The 18,986-nt window shown below is 33.3% G+C and overlaps 1 protein-coding gene across 2 annotated transcripts in view; it reads right to left on the bottom strand.

Moving 5' to 3' along the window:
• The window catches only part of PGR (progesterone receptor), a 106,000-nt gene that overhangs the window by 40,783 nt on the left and 46,231 nt on the right, over positions 1–18,986 (bottom strand). Inside the window, exon 4 of one of the 2 annotated variants that reach the window (XM_045483538.1) lies at positions 4,795–4,881. The exons of the other annotated variant lie outside the window; for it this stretch is intronic. Within the exon in view, the coding sequence (XP_045339494.1) occupies positions 4,795–4,881 (87 nt within the window). The remainder of the gene's footprint in view (positions 1–4,794; positions 4,882–18,986) is intronic. 2 annotated transcript variants of the gene reach the window in all.

The raw sequence follows: 18,986 nt of genomic DNA, 5'->3' as shown, positions 1-18,986 counted from the left end.
AATGCTTATGGATTTGAAGAATTAATATTGTTAAAATGTCCAAACAACCTAAAACAACTTACAGATTTGATGCAATCTCTACCAAAATAGCAAAAGTATTTTTCACAGAACTAGAACAAATAATCTTATAATTTGTATGGAAACACAAAATGCCCTGAATAGTCAAAGAAATGTTGACAAAGAACAAAGCTAGAGATATATCAATTCCAGATTTCAGGATATATTACAAAGCTAGCCTAATGAAAATATTATGGTACTGGCACATAAATAAACTACACTCATCGATGAAACACAGTAGAGTACAGAAATAAAGCCACACCTATAGTCAATTAATCTACCATATAGGAGGTAAAAATATACAATGGGGAAAATACAGTCTCTTCAATAAACAGTGCTGGGAAAACTGGACAGCTACATGCAAAGGAACTGGACCACTTATACCATATACAAAAATAAACTCAAAATGGATTAAAGACCTAAATGTGAGACATGAAACCACAAAATTGCTATAAGAAAATATAGACAGTAATCTTATTTAATAAATACAATTTATTGTTTTTCTTTCTAATTCCAAAGTAATATGTGGCTTCCACAGACATTTTAGAGAATCCCAAAGAATTTTTAAAGTAAAATTTTATTTCTTTATTATTATTTTAAAAAATTTAAATCCAAGTTAGTTAACATAGTATAATAATGGTTTCAGGAGTAGAATTTAGTGATTCATCACTTTATATATATCACCCAGTGCTCATCCCAGCAAGTGCCTTCTTTAATGTCCATCACCCATTTAGCCCATCCCCCCACTTCAAGCCCCTCCAGCAGCCCTCAGTTTGTTCTTTGTATTTAGGAGTCTTTTATGATTTGCCTCCCTCTGTTTTTATATTATTTTTCCTTTCCTACACCAATGTTCCTCTGTTTTATTTCTTGAATTCCACATATGAGTGAAATCATGATGTCTTTCTCTGACTTATTTCCCTTAACATAATACATTCTAAGTTCCATCCATGCAGTTACAAATGGCAAGATGTCATTCCTTTTGATCACGAAGTAATATTCCATTGTATATATTTTCCACATCTTCTTGATCCATTCAACAGTCAATGGACATTTGGGCTCTTTCCATAATTTGGCTATTGTTGATAGTGCTGCTGTAAACATTGGGGTGCACATTCCCCTTTCAATCAGCACTTTTGCATCCTTTGTATAAATACCTAGTAGTGCACATGGTGGGTCATATGGTAGCTGTATTTTCAGTTTTTTGATGAACCTCCATACTGTTTCCCAGAGCGGCTGAACCAGTTTGCATTCCAAAATCAGTGTAAGAGGGTTCCCCCTTCACATCCTTGCCAACACCTGTTGTTTCTTGTGTTGTTAATTTTAGCCATTCTGACAAGTGTGAGGTGGTATCTCATCATGGTTTTGATTTGTATTGCCCTGCTGATGAGTGATGTTGACTATCATTTCATGTGTCTATTAGCCATATGGATGTCTCCTTTGGAAAAATGTCTATGTTCATGTCTTCTGCCCATTACTTCACTGGATTATTTGTTTTTTGGGTGTTGAGTTTGATAAGTTCTTCATAGATTTTGGATACTAACCCTTTACCAGATATGTCATTTGCAAATATCTTCTCCCATTACATAGGCTGCCTTTTAGTTTTACTGATTGTTTCCTTTGCTGTGCAGAAGATTTTTATCTTGATGTGGTCCCAATAGTTCATTTTTGCTTTTGTTTCCCTTGCCTCCAGAGCCATGTCTAGTAAGAAGTTGCTGCGGCCGAGGTCAAAGAGGTTGCTGCCTCTTTCCTCCTCCAGGATTTTGATTGTTTCCTGTCTTACAGTTTGGTCTTTCAGCCATTTTGAATTTATTTTTATGTATGGTGTAAGAAAGTGGTCCAGTTTCATTCTTCTGCATGTCACCCTCCAGTTTTCTCAACACCATTTGCCTCAAGAAACTGTCTTTTTTCCACTGTATATTCTTTCCTGCTTCATGAATATTAGTTGGTCATACATTTGTGGGTCCAGTTGTGGGTTCTCTATTTTGTTCCATTGATCTATGTGTCTGGTTTTGTGCCAGTACCATACTGTTTTGATGATTACAGCTTTGTAATACAGTTTTAAGTCTGGAATTGTGATGCCTCCAGCTTTGCTTTTTTTTTTTTTTTTTCAACATTACTTTGGCTATACAGGGTCCTCTGTTGTTCCATACACATTTTAGGATTGTTTGTTCTAGCTCTGTGAAGAATGCTGGTGTTATTTTGATAGGGATTGCATTGAATGTGTAGATTGCTTTGGATAGTATTGACATTTTAACAATATTTGTTCTTCCCAACCATAAGCATGGAATGTTTTTCCATTTATTTGTGTCTTCTTCAATTTCTTTCATAAGCTTTCTATAGTGTTCCATGTACAGATCTTTTACCTCTTTGGTTAGGTTTATTCCTAGGTATCTTATGGATTTTGGTGAAATTGTAAATGGGATCAATGAATTGATTTCTTTTGGCTGCCTCATTATTGGTGCCTAGAAATGCAACCTACTTCTGTACTTTGATTTTATATCCTGCACCTTTGCTGAATTCATGAATCAGTTCTAGCAGTTTGTGTGTGTGTGTGTGGTGTGTGGAGTCTTTTGGGTTTTCCACACAAAGTATCACATGTTGTCTGTGAAGAGTGAATGTTTGACTTATTCCCTATTTGTATGCCTTTTTTTTCTTTTTGTTGTCTTATTGCAAAGGCTAGGACTTCCAAGTACTATGTTGAACAATACTGTTGAGAGTGGACATCCCTCTCATGTCCCTGACCTTAGGGGAAAAGCTCTCAGTTTTCTCCCATTGAGGTTGATTAGCTGTGGGCCTTTCATATATAGCCTTTATGATGTTGAGGTATGTTCCTTCTATCCCTACTTTTTGAGGGTTTTTATCAAGAAAGAATGCTATGTTTTTAGACAGTAATCACTTGGTCATCAGCCTTAGCATCATATTTAGATATATCCCCTAAAGCAATGGAAAAAAATGAAATTAAACTATTGGGACTACATTAAAATAAAAAAGCTTTGCACAGTGAAGGAAACTCAACAAACCAAAAAGGCAACCTACTGAGTGGTAGAAGATATTAGAAAATGATATAATCTAGTAAAGGGTTAACATCTAAAAAAAAAAAAAAAGACCATATACAACTCAGCAAAAGAAATAAACAATCTGATTTAAAAATAGGCAGAGAATCTGAACAGGGAGTTTTTTCAAAGATATACAAATGGCCAACAGAATCATGAAAAGGTGCTCAACATCACTAATCATCAGGGAAAAGCAAATCAAAACCACAAGAAAATGTAATATTATACCTTACACCAGAATAGCTAGAATAAAAAAGACAAGAAGTAAGTGTTAGTGAGGATGTGGAGAAAAGGAAACCCTCATGCATTGTTGGTAGAAATGTAAACTGGTGCAACCATTATGGAAAACAGTATGGAGGGTACTCAAACAATTAGAAACACCATATGATCCAGTAATTCCACTATTGGATATTACCCAAAGGAAATGAAAACACTAATTTGGAAAGATATATGCACCCCTATGTATATTGAAGCATTATTAATGATGGCCAAGATATAGAAACAAACCAAGTATCCAGTGATAAATGAATGGATAAAGAAGATGTGTGACACACCACGCACGCACACACACACACACACACACACACACACACACACACAATGGAATAGTACTCAGCCATAAGAAATAATGAGATTTTGCTATTTATGACAACATGGATGGACCTAAAGGATTTGTGCTAAGTGAAAGACTTGTATGATTTCACTTATATGTGAAATCTAACAACAAAAAATAATGAATAAACAAACAAAAAGCAGAAAAAGACCCATAAAAATACACAAATGAAATTGATGGTTGCCAGAGGGAAGGTGGATGGGGGATGGGAAAAATGGAAGGAGGAGAGTGGGAAACACAGGGTTGTACTTTTGGAATGAATATTTCACCAGGATAAAAGTTATAGCATATTTATCGTAATCAGTAGTATTGTAACAACACTGTTTGGTGATAGATGTAGCTACACTTGTGAACATAGTATAACATAATGTGGAATCACTATATTGTACACCTGAAACTAATGTAACATTGTGTGTCCACTATACTTCAATTAAAAAAAAAAAAGAATGCAAGAGGTGGGTTGGGGCATGGGCTACATAGGTAGGTATAAACATCCAGTTATAAGATAATTAAGTCACACACATTAAAAGTACAGCATAGGGTATTTCGTAAATAATATTGTAATAACTTTCTATGGTGAGAGATGGTGACTACACTTATTGTTATGAGAAGTAAGTAGTGTATAGAATTGTTGAATCACTGTGATGCACACCTGAAACTAATATAACATACACAGCTATACTTCAAAAACAAAAATGAAAAAAAAATCTATAGAACTTCATATAATTGTACCTCTAGCTTTTCGTTGAGAAAATAATGGCAAAAAGTAATCAGAATTAAATAACAACATAGAATGCCTTTGTATTAATTACAAAACTATTTATGTACTTTGAAAAATAATAGCATCTGCAGGTTTGGGTAAGCTAAATAGACAATAGTGGTATAGGTACAGTAACGACCTTCCACTGTACCATTTTTCCCAACTACTGTGTCTATCTTTAGGAGATGATATGTATGGGAGTTTTCATTGTTTTCCTGGAGGGAGAGAAGACCTGGGATCAGATACTAGGGAGCAGACATGGGAACATAAGAAAAGACAGAAAGAATGACTTAATAGGATCTCTTACTCACCCTGATGAATTTTATTCTGAGGGATGGAATGTGCAAAAGTTTCACAGCTGCACTGTATGTAATAGCCTTCAAAGTGGATACAAATGTCTATCAAAATGAGAATAGGTTAATGATAGTCATAGGATGTAATAATATAGTTCAGTAAAAACGAATAAACCAGAATAATACACATCAGAATAAAGAACTTCACTAATGTTAGGCAAATAATTCAAGTTACAGAAATATATATGCCATATGATATTATTTCTATAAAGTGGGGGAGAAAACCTTCAAAACTAAGGAATATATTGTTGATGGAAATATATATTCAGAAAACTTATAAAATGATACAAGAGAATGATAAACTCAATATTCAAGATAGAGGTTTCCTGGGAAAATGATAGCTTACATGTAGCCTAGTAGTAAAAATTCTGAACTGTTTTACAAAAAATTGTAGGGAGTTGAGAGGGCAGAGAAAAAGGTTCTGAACTTATTTAGTATGCATTATTTAAAAAGGTTGGTAAAATGTTATAGGCATACTTATTAATTTTGATACAATTAAAGGGGAATATAGAATTAATTATGACTCATCAGAAGGAGCATGTAAGCACTAGCAAAATGGAAAAACACATTGAAATTAACAATGGATGACTGAGGATTGAATGGGGAAAAGAAAATGAAGGAAAAATTGACCAACCCAGAAAATTCAGAAAAGGAATATTTAACAAATATACTTAAGTAAACACGTAAAATGTATTGGAAGAAATAAAAGCTTCTATACTGATTATCCTAACAAATGTCAGTGTCAAAGAAAGGCTGGGTTAAAAAATATCTATCTGTAGTTTACAAGAAAAATAATAAAAACAGGAAAATAAGTTGAAAATTAAAAGATAAAAAGAAGTGAACAAGGCAAATACAATATGTGAAAAGCAGAGGAAGCAATATTAGTAACACATAAAAACAGAATTAAAGTCCAAAGACATTAAAATGAGACAAAGTGAGGATATTAAGGATAAATTGTAGCCTCCTCAAAGAAAACATAAGCATAAGCCTCTATAAAGCAAACACAGCAACCAAACACTGAAAACAGGAAAATCCTTAAAAAAGATACCCAGAGTAGGAATATTCCTATATTTCTTTCATATTTTACACATCAAATACACAATTAATAATACAGATAGAGAACTTAAAACTGATACAGTACAAGAAATCTTTAATAAATTCTGAAAAAAATAAACATTATATCCTTTCATAACATTATTTTATTAAAAATGAAAGTTAACTTGGCACTTGACACATTTTTCTAGTTAAGTAGTCTTTGACCAAAGAGGAAATTTATGTAAAAAAAATCGTTATTACCCTGGACATTAACAACAAAAGACACTTCAAATCAAAACTCATGAGATACACTTAAATGCAAAAACATATATAGAAAGAATTATATGGTTTTGTTGTGGAAAATGAATGAAAAAATTAGTTAAGCATTCAATTAAGACATTAGTCAAAAAAAAGAAAGTCAAACAATAAAGAAAAGGAGGAAAAATGTATCTATAACGTTTGGTAAAGGAACTTTAAATACACTAGCAGAATTCCAAGACTTAGAAAATATTAAATGAAACACTCCTAAACAAATTTGATAATTTAGAAAATGGAGAGTTTTATAGAATACAATTTTTTTTTTAATTTTAATGTTTATTTTTGAGAGAGAGACACACACACACACAGTATCCAAAGCAGGCTCCAGGCTCTGAGCCATCAGCACAGAGCCGGATGCAGGGCTCAAACCCACAAACTGGGAGATAATGACCTGGGCCAAAGTGGAATACTCAACCGACTGAGCCACCCAGGTGCCCCTAGTATATAAATTATTAAAATTGACTCTGATAATGTCACACCCTAAGTCTTATCTTCTCTATGGCAGACATTTCTCTTATACTATCTTTTTTAAATTTTTAAAAAATGTTTATTTTTGAGACAATGCGAGAGACAGAGTGCAAGCAGTGGAGGGGCAGACAGAGGGAGACACAGAATCCAAAGCAGGCTCCAGGTTATGAGCTGTCAGCCCAGAGCCTGACACGGGGCTCGAACTCACGAACTGCAAGATCATGACCTGAGCCAAAGTCGACCACCTAACTGACTGAGCCACTCAGGTGCCCCTATACTATCTTTTAAAAATTTTTTTTAATGTTTATTTATTTTTGAGAGAGAGAGAGACAGAGACAGAGGGAGAGAGACAGAGTGTGAACAGGGGAGGAACAGAGAGAGAGGGAGACACAGAACCAAAAGCAGGCCCCAGGTTCCAAGCTGTCGGCACAGAGTCCAACAAGGGGTTTGAACTCACAAACCGGGAGATCATGACCTGAGTGGAAGTCAGATGCTCAACTGACTGGGCCACCCAGGCGCCCCTCTCTTACACTATCTTAAAGAAAAAAGTCAAAACCTTCCCTATACATTTTATAAAGCAAACTTATCCTTAAAAGCATCATCCCAGAAATAAAGATTAAGCTGTCATGATTTTATAGGTAAAATTTTAAAATGAGCTAAAAACTTGAATTCTGCAGAATTAAAAATAGAACACTATACCTTACTGTATTAGAGCTTGTTCTGAGAAGAAAAGGATGGTTCGATCCTGGAAAATCTACCACCAAAATTCATTATATCAGATCAAAGGAGAAAATCACATAATTTTTATCAACAAATGACAAGAGGCTTTGAAAGGCAGAATTGTGGTTCTTTAGAGATGGCAGGAATAAGAGACAATTAAAATTGCAGATAGAATTAAGATTGCTAACCAGCTGACATTAAGAAGAGCAGCTTGGAACACCCAGGTGGACTCAGGACCGTGTGATACTCAAGTTTCTTAAATGGGGAAAAGGGAGACAGCAGAGTCAAAAGAGATGATGTCTTGACAAAGACTGAACTATTGTTCACTTTAAAGATGAACTGGTACCACAAGTCAAAGAATTGTGCAGCCCTAGAAGCTGAAACATGCAAGGATAGAGATTTTCGACTGGAGTCTACAAATGAAATGCAGTACTGCTAATGCCTTAATTTTAGCCTAGTAAAACCCATTTCAGACTTTTGACCACCAGAAATTTAAGATAATAAATGTGTGTTGTTTTCAATCATTAAATTGTGGTAATTTGTTACAGCAGTAGGAAACTAATGCAAAAGCTTTTTGTTAAGATCCAAGAGCCACTACTAAAACACACAAATAAAAACCTCAAAGTAAAGTACAGGTAGAAAGATATAAACACTATTTACCAAAACCCAACAGTGAACATATTAATAACTAGTTTATTTGAAGATAATATTATAGCTAGAAAACTCAAGGGATTACAATATAATTCTATAAAAATATTAAGATAATTTAGTTATATGACCAGAAAGAAGATACGTCTATAAAAATCTCTAGATATATCACTTTTAATAATTAGAAGGTAGTAGATTAATCACTTATAAAGCCAGTAATGAGGTTAATACACGAAAGTAGCAAAATCAATTTTATCTACAAAAATCAGTCAAGGGAATGACCACAGAAAAAGATGTAAAATATGATATCATTCATACACATAAAACATTGAGAGGGGAATAAAAATTCAGTCCTTTCAGAGTGTGTTTGACTTGAGACCATCAACTTAATATAGACTACTACATACCCAAGATGTTAGATCTGAAACCAATGCTAACCACAAATCAAAAATCTATAGTAGATACACAAAAAATAAAGAGCAAGGAATCCAAGCATAATGCTAAAGAAAGCCATCAAACCACAGGGGGAAAGAGCATGAGAAGGAAGGAACAGAGAAAAACTACAAAACAATGAGAAAATGATCAACAAAATGGCAAAAAGTATATATTTATCACTAATACTTTAAGTGTAAATAGACTAAATGCTCCAATCAAAAGACAGGGTGACTGAATGGGGAAAAAAAAAACGAAAAAAAAAAAAAAAGACCCATCTATATGCTGCCTAAAAGAAACTCATTTCAGAATTAGAGATATATGCAGATTGAAAGTGAAAGGATAGAAAAATATATACTATGAAAATGGAAGCTGAAAAAAGCTGGGGTAATATTTCTTTCAGACAAAATAAACTCTGCAAGGACTGTAGCAACAGACAAAGAACGGCACTACATAATGACAAGCAGAAAAACCCAAAAAGGGATACAAGAATTACAAATATTTATGTACCCAGTGTAGAAGCACCTAAATATATAAAGCCAATATTAACAACATAAAGAGAGAAATTAATAGTAATACAACAGTAGGGGTTAACACCCCATTACTAATGAACAGATCATCCAGACAGAAAATCAACAAGGAAACAGTGGCTTTAAATGACACATTATACCAGATGAATCTAATAGATATATACAAAACATTCTATCCTCAAATAGCAGAATACATATTCTTTTCAAGTGCACGTGGAACAATCTCCATAATAGATCACATGTTAGATCACAAAACAAGTCTCAATAAATTCAAGAAGGTAGAAATTATACCATGCATCTTTTCTGAGCACAATGTTATGAAACTAAAAATCAATTATGAGAAAAAATCTGGAAAGAACACAAATATATGGAGGTTAAGCAAATGCTACTAAACAATAAATGGATCAACCAAGAAATCAGAAGAAATGAAAACATACCTTCAGACAAATGAAAATGAAAACACAACATCTCAAGTCTTTCAGAAGATGCAAAAGCAGTTCTTAGAGAAAAGTTAGAGCGATACCTGACAACTTCCAGAGAAAAAGGAAAAATGTCAAATAAACAACCTAACCTTACACCTTAATGGGCTAAAAAAAAAGAACAAAGCCAGATATAGTAGAAGGAAGGAAATAATAAAGATGAGAGCAAAAATAAATGAGACTGCAACTTAAAAAACAATGGGAAAGATCATTGAAACCAGGAGGTGGTTCTCTGAAAAATGAGCAAAATTGATAAAACTTTAGCCATATTCACCAAGAAAAAAAAGAGAGGACTGAAATAAAATCAGAAATTAAGGAGGAGAAATAACAACCAACACCAGAGAAATACAAAGGATTATAAAAGAATATAATGAAAAATTATATGCCAACAGATTGGACAACCTAGAATAAATGGCTAAATCCCTAGAAACAATCACTCTTCCAAAACTGAATCAGGAAGAAAAGGAAAATTTGAACAGATTGATTACTAGTAATGAAACTTGAATCGGGAATCAAAACACTCCCAACAAACAAAGTCTAGGACAAGATGGCTTCATGGGCGAATTCTACTAAATATTTAAAGAAGAGTTAATACCTATTCTTCTCAAACTATTCTGAAAAATCAAAGAGCAAGAAAAACTTCCAAAATTGTTTTGTGAGACCAGAATTACCCTGATAGCAAAACCAGACAAAGACTCCAAAACTGTAGGCTAATATCTCTGATGAACATAGATGCAAATATCCTCAACAAAGAATTAGCAAACCAAATTCAACAATACTAAAAAAAATTATTTACCACGATCAAGCAGGATTTATTCCAGAGACCAAAGGTGGTTCAATATTTGCAAATCAGTGTTATACATCACATTAATAAGAGAAAGGTTAAAAATCATATGATTATCTCAAAAGATGCAGAAAATCATTTAACAAAATACAACAATTACTCACGCCAAAACCTCTCAACAAACTGGGTTTAGAAGGAACAGGACTCACCATATTAAAAACCATATATGAAAACCCCACAGGGGCGCCTGGGTGGCGCAGTCGGTTAAGCGTCCGACTTCAGCCAGGTCACTATCTCGCGGTCCGTGAGTTCGAGCCCTGCGTCGGGCTCTGGGCTGATGGCTCAGAGCCTGGAGCCTGTTTCCGATTCTGTGTCTCCCTCTCTCTCTGCCCCTCCCCTGTTCATGCTTTGTCTCTCTCTGTCCCAAAAATAAATAAACGTTGAAAAAAAATTAAAAAAAAAAAAAAAAGAAAACCCCACAGTTAAAATCATACTCAATGGTGAAAAACTGATTTTCTTGTAAGATTAAGATTAGGAAATAAAGCAAGGATTCTACACTCACCACTTTTATTCAACACAGTACTGAAAGTCCTAACTGCAGCAATTGGACAAGAAAAAGAAATAAAAGGCATCCAAAATGGAGAAGAAGAAGTAAAACAGTTATTATCGCATTGACATGATACTATGCACAGATATTACACTCGATCTTAATGAAAATGCTATGAAGCAATGAAACTATATACAGAAACCTGAAAGACTCCACCAAAAACTATTAATTGATAAATGAATTCAGTAAAGTTGAAGGCTACAAAGTTAATATACAGAAATATATCACATTTTTATAAACTAATAACAAAGTAGCAGAAGGAGAAATTAAGAGAACAATACCATTTATAACTACACCAAAAAGAATAAAACACCTAGGAATAAATTTAAACAAGGAGGTAAAAGACATATCCTCTGAAACTATAAAACACTGATAAAAGAAAACAAATGGAAATGTATACCACATTTATGGCTTGGGAGAATTAGTATCATTAAAACGTCCATGTTATCCAAAGAAATCTAGAGTCAGTGCAATCCCTACCAAAATACCAACAAAATTTTTCACACAAATAATACAAATTATTGTAAAATTTGTATGGAACAACAAAAGACCTTGAACAGACAAAGCAAACTTGAGGAAGAAAAACAAGCTGGAGATACCATGCCCTGGAATTTCAAACTTTATTACAAAGCTATAGCAATCAAAACAGTATGGTACTGGCACAAAAACAGATATATAGATCAATGTAACAGGATAGAGAGCTCAGAAATAAACTCATACTTATATGGCCAATTAATCTAAAACAAAGAAGGCAATAATATACAATAGGGGAAAAGACAGTCTTTTCAATAAATGGTGTTGACAAAACTAGACAGCTACATGCAAAGAATAAAACTGGACCACTTTATTACATCATATACAAAGATTAAAGGCCTAAATGTGAGACCTGAAACAATAAAACTCCTAGAAGAAAGCACACACAATAATCTCTTTGACATCAGCCATAGAAACATTTTCTAGATATGTCTCATGAGGCATGGGAAACAAAAGCAAAATTAAATTAGGACTACAGCAAAATAAAGTTTTTTCATGGTAAAGGAAACCATCAACAAAACAAAAAGGCAAACTACTGAATTGAAGAAGATATCTGTAAATGATCTATCTGACAAGGGCTTAATATCCAAGATATATAAAGAACTTATGCAACCTAACACAAAACAATTTTGATTAAAAAATAGGCAGAGTACCTGAATACACATTTTTTTTCAAAGAAGACACAGACATGTACAACAGACACATGAAAAGATGCTCATCACCAGTCATCAGGGAAACATAAATCAAAGTCACAAGATATCACTTCGCACCATTCAAAATGGCTAGAATCAGAAGAATGATAAATAAAAAGTCTTGGCAAGAAAGTGGAGAAACGGGAATCCTTGTGTACTGTTGGTGGGAATGTAAATTGGTGCAACTGCTGTGGAAAACAACATGAATGTTCCTTAAAACATTAAAAATAGATATACCATATGATCCAGTAATTCAACTACTGGGTTTTTACTCAAAGAAAAGAAACACTAATTTGAAAATATATAAGCACCTACATTAATAGCAGCATTATTTACTATAGCCAAAATATGGAAACAATACAAGTGTCCATTGATAGATGAATGGATAAAGGTGATGTGATATACACAGACATAGACACACAGGAATATTACTTAGCCATAAAATAACATAAGATCTTGCCATTTGCAATAACATAGATGGACCATTAATATTATGCTAAGTGAAATAAGTCAGACAGAGAAAGACAAATACCATATGATTTCATTTACATGGGAATCTAAAAACAGACTCTTATAGAGAACTTTCCAGAGGGAAGGTGGATAAGGGGGTGTGTGAAATAGATAAAGGGAATTAAAAGGTACAAACTTCTAGTTATAAAATAAATAAGTCATGGAGATGAAAAAGATAACATAGGGAATATAATCAATAATATTTTAATACTGTATGGTGACAGATGGTAGCTACACTTATTGTGGTGAGCACTGAGTAATGTATAGAACTGAGGAATAAATATGTTATACACCCAAAACTAATATAATATTTTATGTTAATTAAGCTTAAAAAGATTAAAATTAAAATATAATAACTAAATTTAGGTGCCAGGAAAGAAAAAATCATTATGTTTACCAGTTCTAAAAATTATTGTTTTAAAAATGGAAAATAATATTCTATCACAACAGAAGTTAAACTTCAGCTGTTGAAATTATTACATTTATGTCCCCAACCACTGTTTCCCTGTCTTCCATATCAAACCAAATAGCTAAGATATCAAGTCTTCTGGCTCAAATTATAAAGGTTTAATCAAAACAAGAGAAAGCCAAGGGGAAATCACTATCAGATACTAAGTCAATTACCAGGCAAAGATAGAATTAGATAGACTTAACTGTGTAGTAACAGACATATCATTAGAAATTTAATAAAAATTAATTTTAGAAATGATAAAAAGAAAATGTAAAAATCAAGAATCAGATGAATACAAATTGGAGGAAGAATTACTGTAGGAAAGGGACTTAAGCAAAACTTTCACTATATTTCAAAAATAAAATGGCATCTAAGTTTCAAGAATCCAAAGAAGAGAAATAAAAGATGAAATAAATTACAAACAGTAAGTTAAAATGGGAGACGGAAGAGAAAAAAATGAAGAAATAAGGCCATTATTGATGAAAAAAACCTTATTAGGAGAATAAAGGAGGAGACCTGCCAGGGTAAAACAAAAAGTAACCAGAGACATGACGTTCAGACCCTGAGATTTTAAGAAAAATCACCAAATAAAGTATAAAATAACTAAAATGAAACTGAGTAGAGAAAGGATGGCAGGTGTGGAAGACAAAGAAAAGAGCTCAGGTACCAATTATTATTGAGGACTATGAAAAAAAGGAAAGAAAATATGAAACAAAAAGTCTCTGGGGCACTTGGGTGGCTCAGTTGCTTGAGCATCCGACTCTTGATTTCAGCTCAGGTGATGATCTCCAAGACTGTGGGATAGAGTGCTGCATCGGGCTCTGTGCTGAGCACGAAGCCTGCTTGGGATTCTCTCTCCCTCTGTCCCTCACCCCTGCTCATGCAGTCTCTCTTCCTCCCGCCCCCCCCCCCCACCACCTCTCTCTCTGAAAAAAAAATTTGGAGGTAATACAGAATACTTTGCTAATATATAAGAAGACTTGAAATTTCAAATCAAAAAGGGCTTATTCTGTTTCAGGAAAAAATAATAGATTAAGATAGAGCTAAATATTGATGAAATTACTGAAATTAAAGGATTAAGAAACAGAGGGAGAAGACACAGGTCATCAACAAAGGAAAAATATAAGAATCTCATTTTCTTTCAATTATATTACATGCCTAAAAACAATGGCAATGTATATATATTTAAGTGAGAAGGGGCCCATTCCATACATTTTCCATGTTTTAATAGAATTTTAGTAAAGATTTGGTTGGCCAAGGGAAGTAGTACATGCAGTAACATCCCACTCACTTCCTTTTCCATCTCACTCCTCCTACTTCTCTCAATCCCATCCTAAGCAACACAGATTCTCTTTTCCCTTTGGTAGATCAAATTGATGAATATCTTTTGTAACTTCAACATGTTCCTGGAGTCACAGGCTCTATCCCAAACAGTTTTAAAAGCATTTCTAAAAATCAAAACAAGTAGGACATTTTCTACAAAGCTAAAAAAAAAATTAACTGAGAAATATTTGCAATCATTTAGAAAAATTTCCTACCACATAAAAATATATACATTTTCTTTCAAGATTATGTTTCCATGGGAAAAACATTGTTTGAAAACATAAATAGATATGACAATATTCAATAACTTTACACTAATTAAATACCCTCTACTATCTATGATTCGGTAAATTAATGCAATTCCAAGATACCTGCATTGATTTTTTAATGGTTCCTACAGATAAATAATTAAAAACTTTTAGAAGATACAATAAATATTCTGCATTAAAGTTAAATATTATTTTAACAATGACAATACTTGCACAAATGACTCCAATATGAAAGATATTTTAAGCTACTATTTACTAAACTTTTTTATAGGCCAGACGCCATGCTACATGCTTTAGATGTATCATTTCATTTGCCCTCATAATAACTCTCATTATGTAATCTTTTTTTTTTCTAAGTTTTATTTATTTTGAGAGAGAAAGTGTGTGCACGTGCATGGGGGAGGAGCAGAGAGAGAAGGAGACAGAGTCCTAAACGGACTCTGTTAGCATGGAGGAGCCCAATGTGGGCTTGAACTCAGAAACTGTGAGATCATGATCTGAGCCAAAGTCGAGAGTCTGATGTTTAACTGACTGAGCCACCCAAGCACCCACCTCATTATGTGATCTTAATGGAAAAGAAAGCAGAGATGTGTAAAGGTTGCAGTGCATCCTGCAGCTATTGGTGGGGAAGTTTAAGTCAAACCCTACTTGTGCTGACTGTACATCCTCATACTTGTATAATGCTATACCATCGCCTACAGAGGTGTTTTAAAAATTCTTTTTTACAAACAGAAGACCATGGCAGAAAGGAAGGGGAAAAAAATAGATACAAACAGAAAGGGAGGGAGGCAAACCCTAAGAGACTCTTAAATACAGAGAACAAACTGAGGGTTGATGGGGGCTGGGAGACAGGGGAAAGTAGGTGATGGGCATTGAGGAGGGCACTTGTTGGAATGAGCACTGGATGTTGTATGTAAGCCAATCTGACAATAAATTATATTCATAAAAAATTCTTTTTTAACCTATTGACAAATTTTAAAATTTTAAAGCAGAGTTAATATATTTCATTGAAACTGGCATAAAATTCTATATAAACTCTTCTGGAAATGTAGAAAATTAGGTAGCTTATAAATCCTTTCTCCAGAACACCTAATATGATGGATAAAATATAACTAACATACTTTTAAATGCATAGTTAAACTCACAAAGTCAGCAAAGGAGTCCAAAATGAAGACTATTTCTATCCACCGACAAAGGGGAAATGAGAAGACAGCGTGTCTGTTTCATCCTTATTATTCAGTATAAAACATCTCTCCTTTGATCACTCTTAATCAAAGGCCTTCTTCAGCCAGATCGGCAGCTTGAAATTATTCTACCTGCATGGTATAGGAATCCTAGAGCATTAATGAAATCTTTAAAGTGCCTGGAAGAATAAAACAAGAATTCTTTGGACAGAAACTCCCTCAATTAAGGCCACACAGAATTAAAGAATTAAGGAAAGAAAGAAAGAAAGAAAGAAAGAAAGAAAGAAAGAAAGAAAGAAAGAAAGAAAGAAGGAAAGAAAGAAAATAAAATTAAGCTGTGCCAGACATGAATTTATAATCCAAAATTACAAAAGGCACAATAAGTAAGAAGTAACAGAGATAATAAACAGGGTGCTGGAACTGGAACTGGCTCATAATGGCCTATGAAAACTTATTAAATATTCAGGAATACTGAGAGCCAGTTTTTAAAACTCTGGTAGCCTGAAATTTGCTATAAAGGAGTATTTATACTACAATCATGGGGGAATTCTGTAAATAATAACGGCTTTTTTTTTAACCATCATGCTACAGTGGCATAATTAGATTCGGAGTTATGGGACTTTGGAATTAGTGAATACAAATATTTGTGGCAAATTTGTTTACAACTTATTAAAGTTATATGAAAAAAGAATGGAAACACAAAAAAGTAAAAGCTTTTTTTATTTTAGTAAAAATAAGACAAACTTATAAAAGAAACAAGTATAATGTTTAAAAAAATACCACCACTAAAGTTAAGAGATGGTAAACTTGAAGATATAACTGACTAAATTTCACAGAATATAGCATAGATAACAATATGAGAAATATTATATAGGATAAGGATATTTGGAAGAGAGAATGTGCTAATATATGTCTAGTAAGTGTTCTAGAGGTAGAAAAAGGCAATGTGGAGGGAAGCAATATTTGAAGAATACTGGGATGGTATTGATCCTCCTGGTATGTACAAAAGACAAAAATTTGGAAATCATGATTTACAAGTAGAACAAATGAAGCTAACTTATTACTGGTTGTTACAGTGAATTTGTAGAAAAAGTATAAAAAACATTTTACATAAATATAGATAAAATATTGCCTCAAAGAAACAGCTGTTAGATAAATGGGAGAATTCTCAGAAAAAATGATACTCCCAGAAGGTAGTAGATGAGCATCTTTACAGCGTGGAGAAAAACAAAGTCAACCTAAAATTTTTAAATCACCAAAATCATCTTTTGAAAGTGAAGGGTAAAGAAAGATATTTTAAATGGATAAATGAAATTATCATTAATAATTTCCCACATAAAGAACTTATAAAAATTTTATCTCAAAAACAAGTAAACTGAATGAAGGACTGAGTTGGAAAAAAAACCAAATAGGTAAACATATACATAAATCTTTCAGACTGAATAAAGTAATAGATTACTAATTATGGACTAAGTTCTGAAGTGAATGTTTACTTTGCCATGGCCTCTCTATTTGTTTTTATTTCTGGCCAAAAAATGTTATATTTTTTATTTTGTGGATGACACAAGGTGTTCATGTGATAATGCTGGGCACGTTGCATAGAGGCAGAATATTATATTGGATATTAAAATGTAAATTTTATGGAAGCTGGAAAGCTTTCTGGGAATTGGATGAGAAAATAGAAGGTAAAGATCAGCAGCAGGGAATAGTGCAAATCCTTTGATATTATGAGGATCATAATAAGCTTTGCTCTTGTTTAGTTGGATTTATAGGCAATTATCCCAATAGTAGCTGTGAGAAATCATGTCTAGATCTGTGTTTTACTTCGAATTATCAAAAGGATGATGTTGCTGGGATCAGTACATTGGGACTATGCTCTAACAACCTCTTTTGGCACAGATTTACCTTGCTTTTCTACTTCCCAGATTAAAACAACATGCCTGCATTTATACTTAAAAAAATACAAGTGCTAGATAACAGGAAATATAAAATTAAAATGAATATTTTCAAAAAGAATCCCAAACTATACTAGAATTGTTTTAAATAGTAAATGTCTCAATTATCCAAATAAAGTTAGACTACAAATGGAAGAGAATCTTTATATCCCTCAATCCTAACTTTTTAAGGGGGTCTAAAAATAGTAAATACTGCTAGATGCTCTTGAACAGTTTTAGCTGGCAGCCATAAAAGCAGTCCCTAATTGAAAACAAACAAACAAACAAACAAAAAACCAAACCACCAAAAAACACCCCCAAAACAAACAAAAAACACAAAGAAATGAGAATGAATATTCTAAGGAATATCCTTATCCCATATGTGTGAAAGGGGGTTTAGGGTGAACAATCAGGAAGTGACCAGAAGACACTATTTGGCTGTAGGTTTCATTCAATTTAGTGAACTGAGGAAATAGTGTGAGAACTATTATCTTGGTATGGGGGTTGCTCATTCAAAGACCAGGGTTTGGGTAGAAAAGGAAATGCTCATAAGAGGAAGATAGTCCAAAGAGGTAGGTGGCAGGCATCACCCAAAGCAATTCCTGCATCAAAGAGAAGACAGATGATTTCAGTTTTTATAGTAATTAAAGGCACAGACTAAGTTTCTATACTTCCAAAGACAGTACTGTTCAGAAATTCTTCAAAAAAAAAAAAAAAAGAGGCTTTCTGGCTTTCAAGTATAGGAGGAGAAAAAAACAACACTTTACTACACAACCCATATTCTGTAGCCCAGAAAGTTATTCTCTTTGCCAAGAGACATGGGGGGTGAATATAGGGGCAGAAGGGGGTAGGAAAGAAACTAGCTTTCTAGCATAACCCTTTAAAATCTGAAGAAAAGGCTTTCTACCAAAATAAATAAATAAATAAATAACAACCCTATAAAAATAGTCTCCAGCTTTAAAAAAATTTCAGCTAACATTAACTATGTATTTAATCATTCCTTTATGTAGAAAGTTACTTATATTTGTAAGAGCTAATTACCTTTATAATAATTCATCATTTTTACCACAAATGCAAAATACAGAGCTGTATTCATTTTAGAATTTTTTTGTGAGTCATTACACGAAAATGTTTTCCAAAGGAAAGAAGTTGGAAGCAGAACACCTAAATTAGAAGATATATTACCATACTTCAGCATGTAACTATCTTTCCTACTCAGTACTGTATAGCAA

Source organism: Leopardus geoffroyi, chromosome D1, assembly GCF_018350155.1.
Source record: "Leopardus geoffroyi isolate Oge1 chromosome D1, O.geoffroyi_Oge1_pat1.0, whole genome shotgun sequence".
Lineage (NCBI taxonomy): Eukaryota > Metazoa > Chordata > Mammalia > Carnivora > Felidae > Leopardus > Leopardus geoffroyi.
Note: the sequence above shows the minus strand (reverse complement) of the source record. Positions and strands in the feature narration are given on the sequence as shown.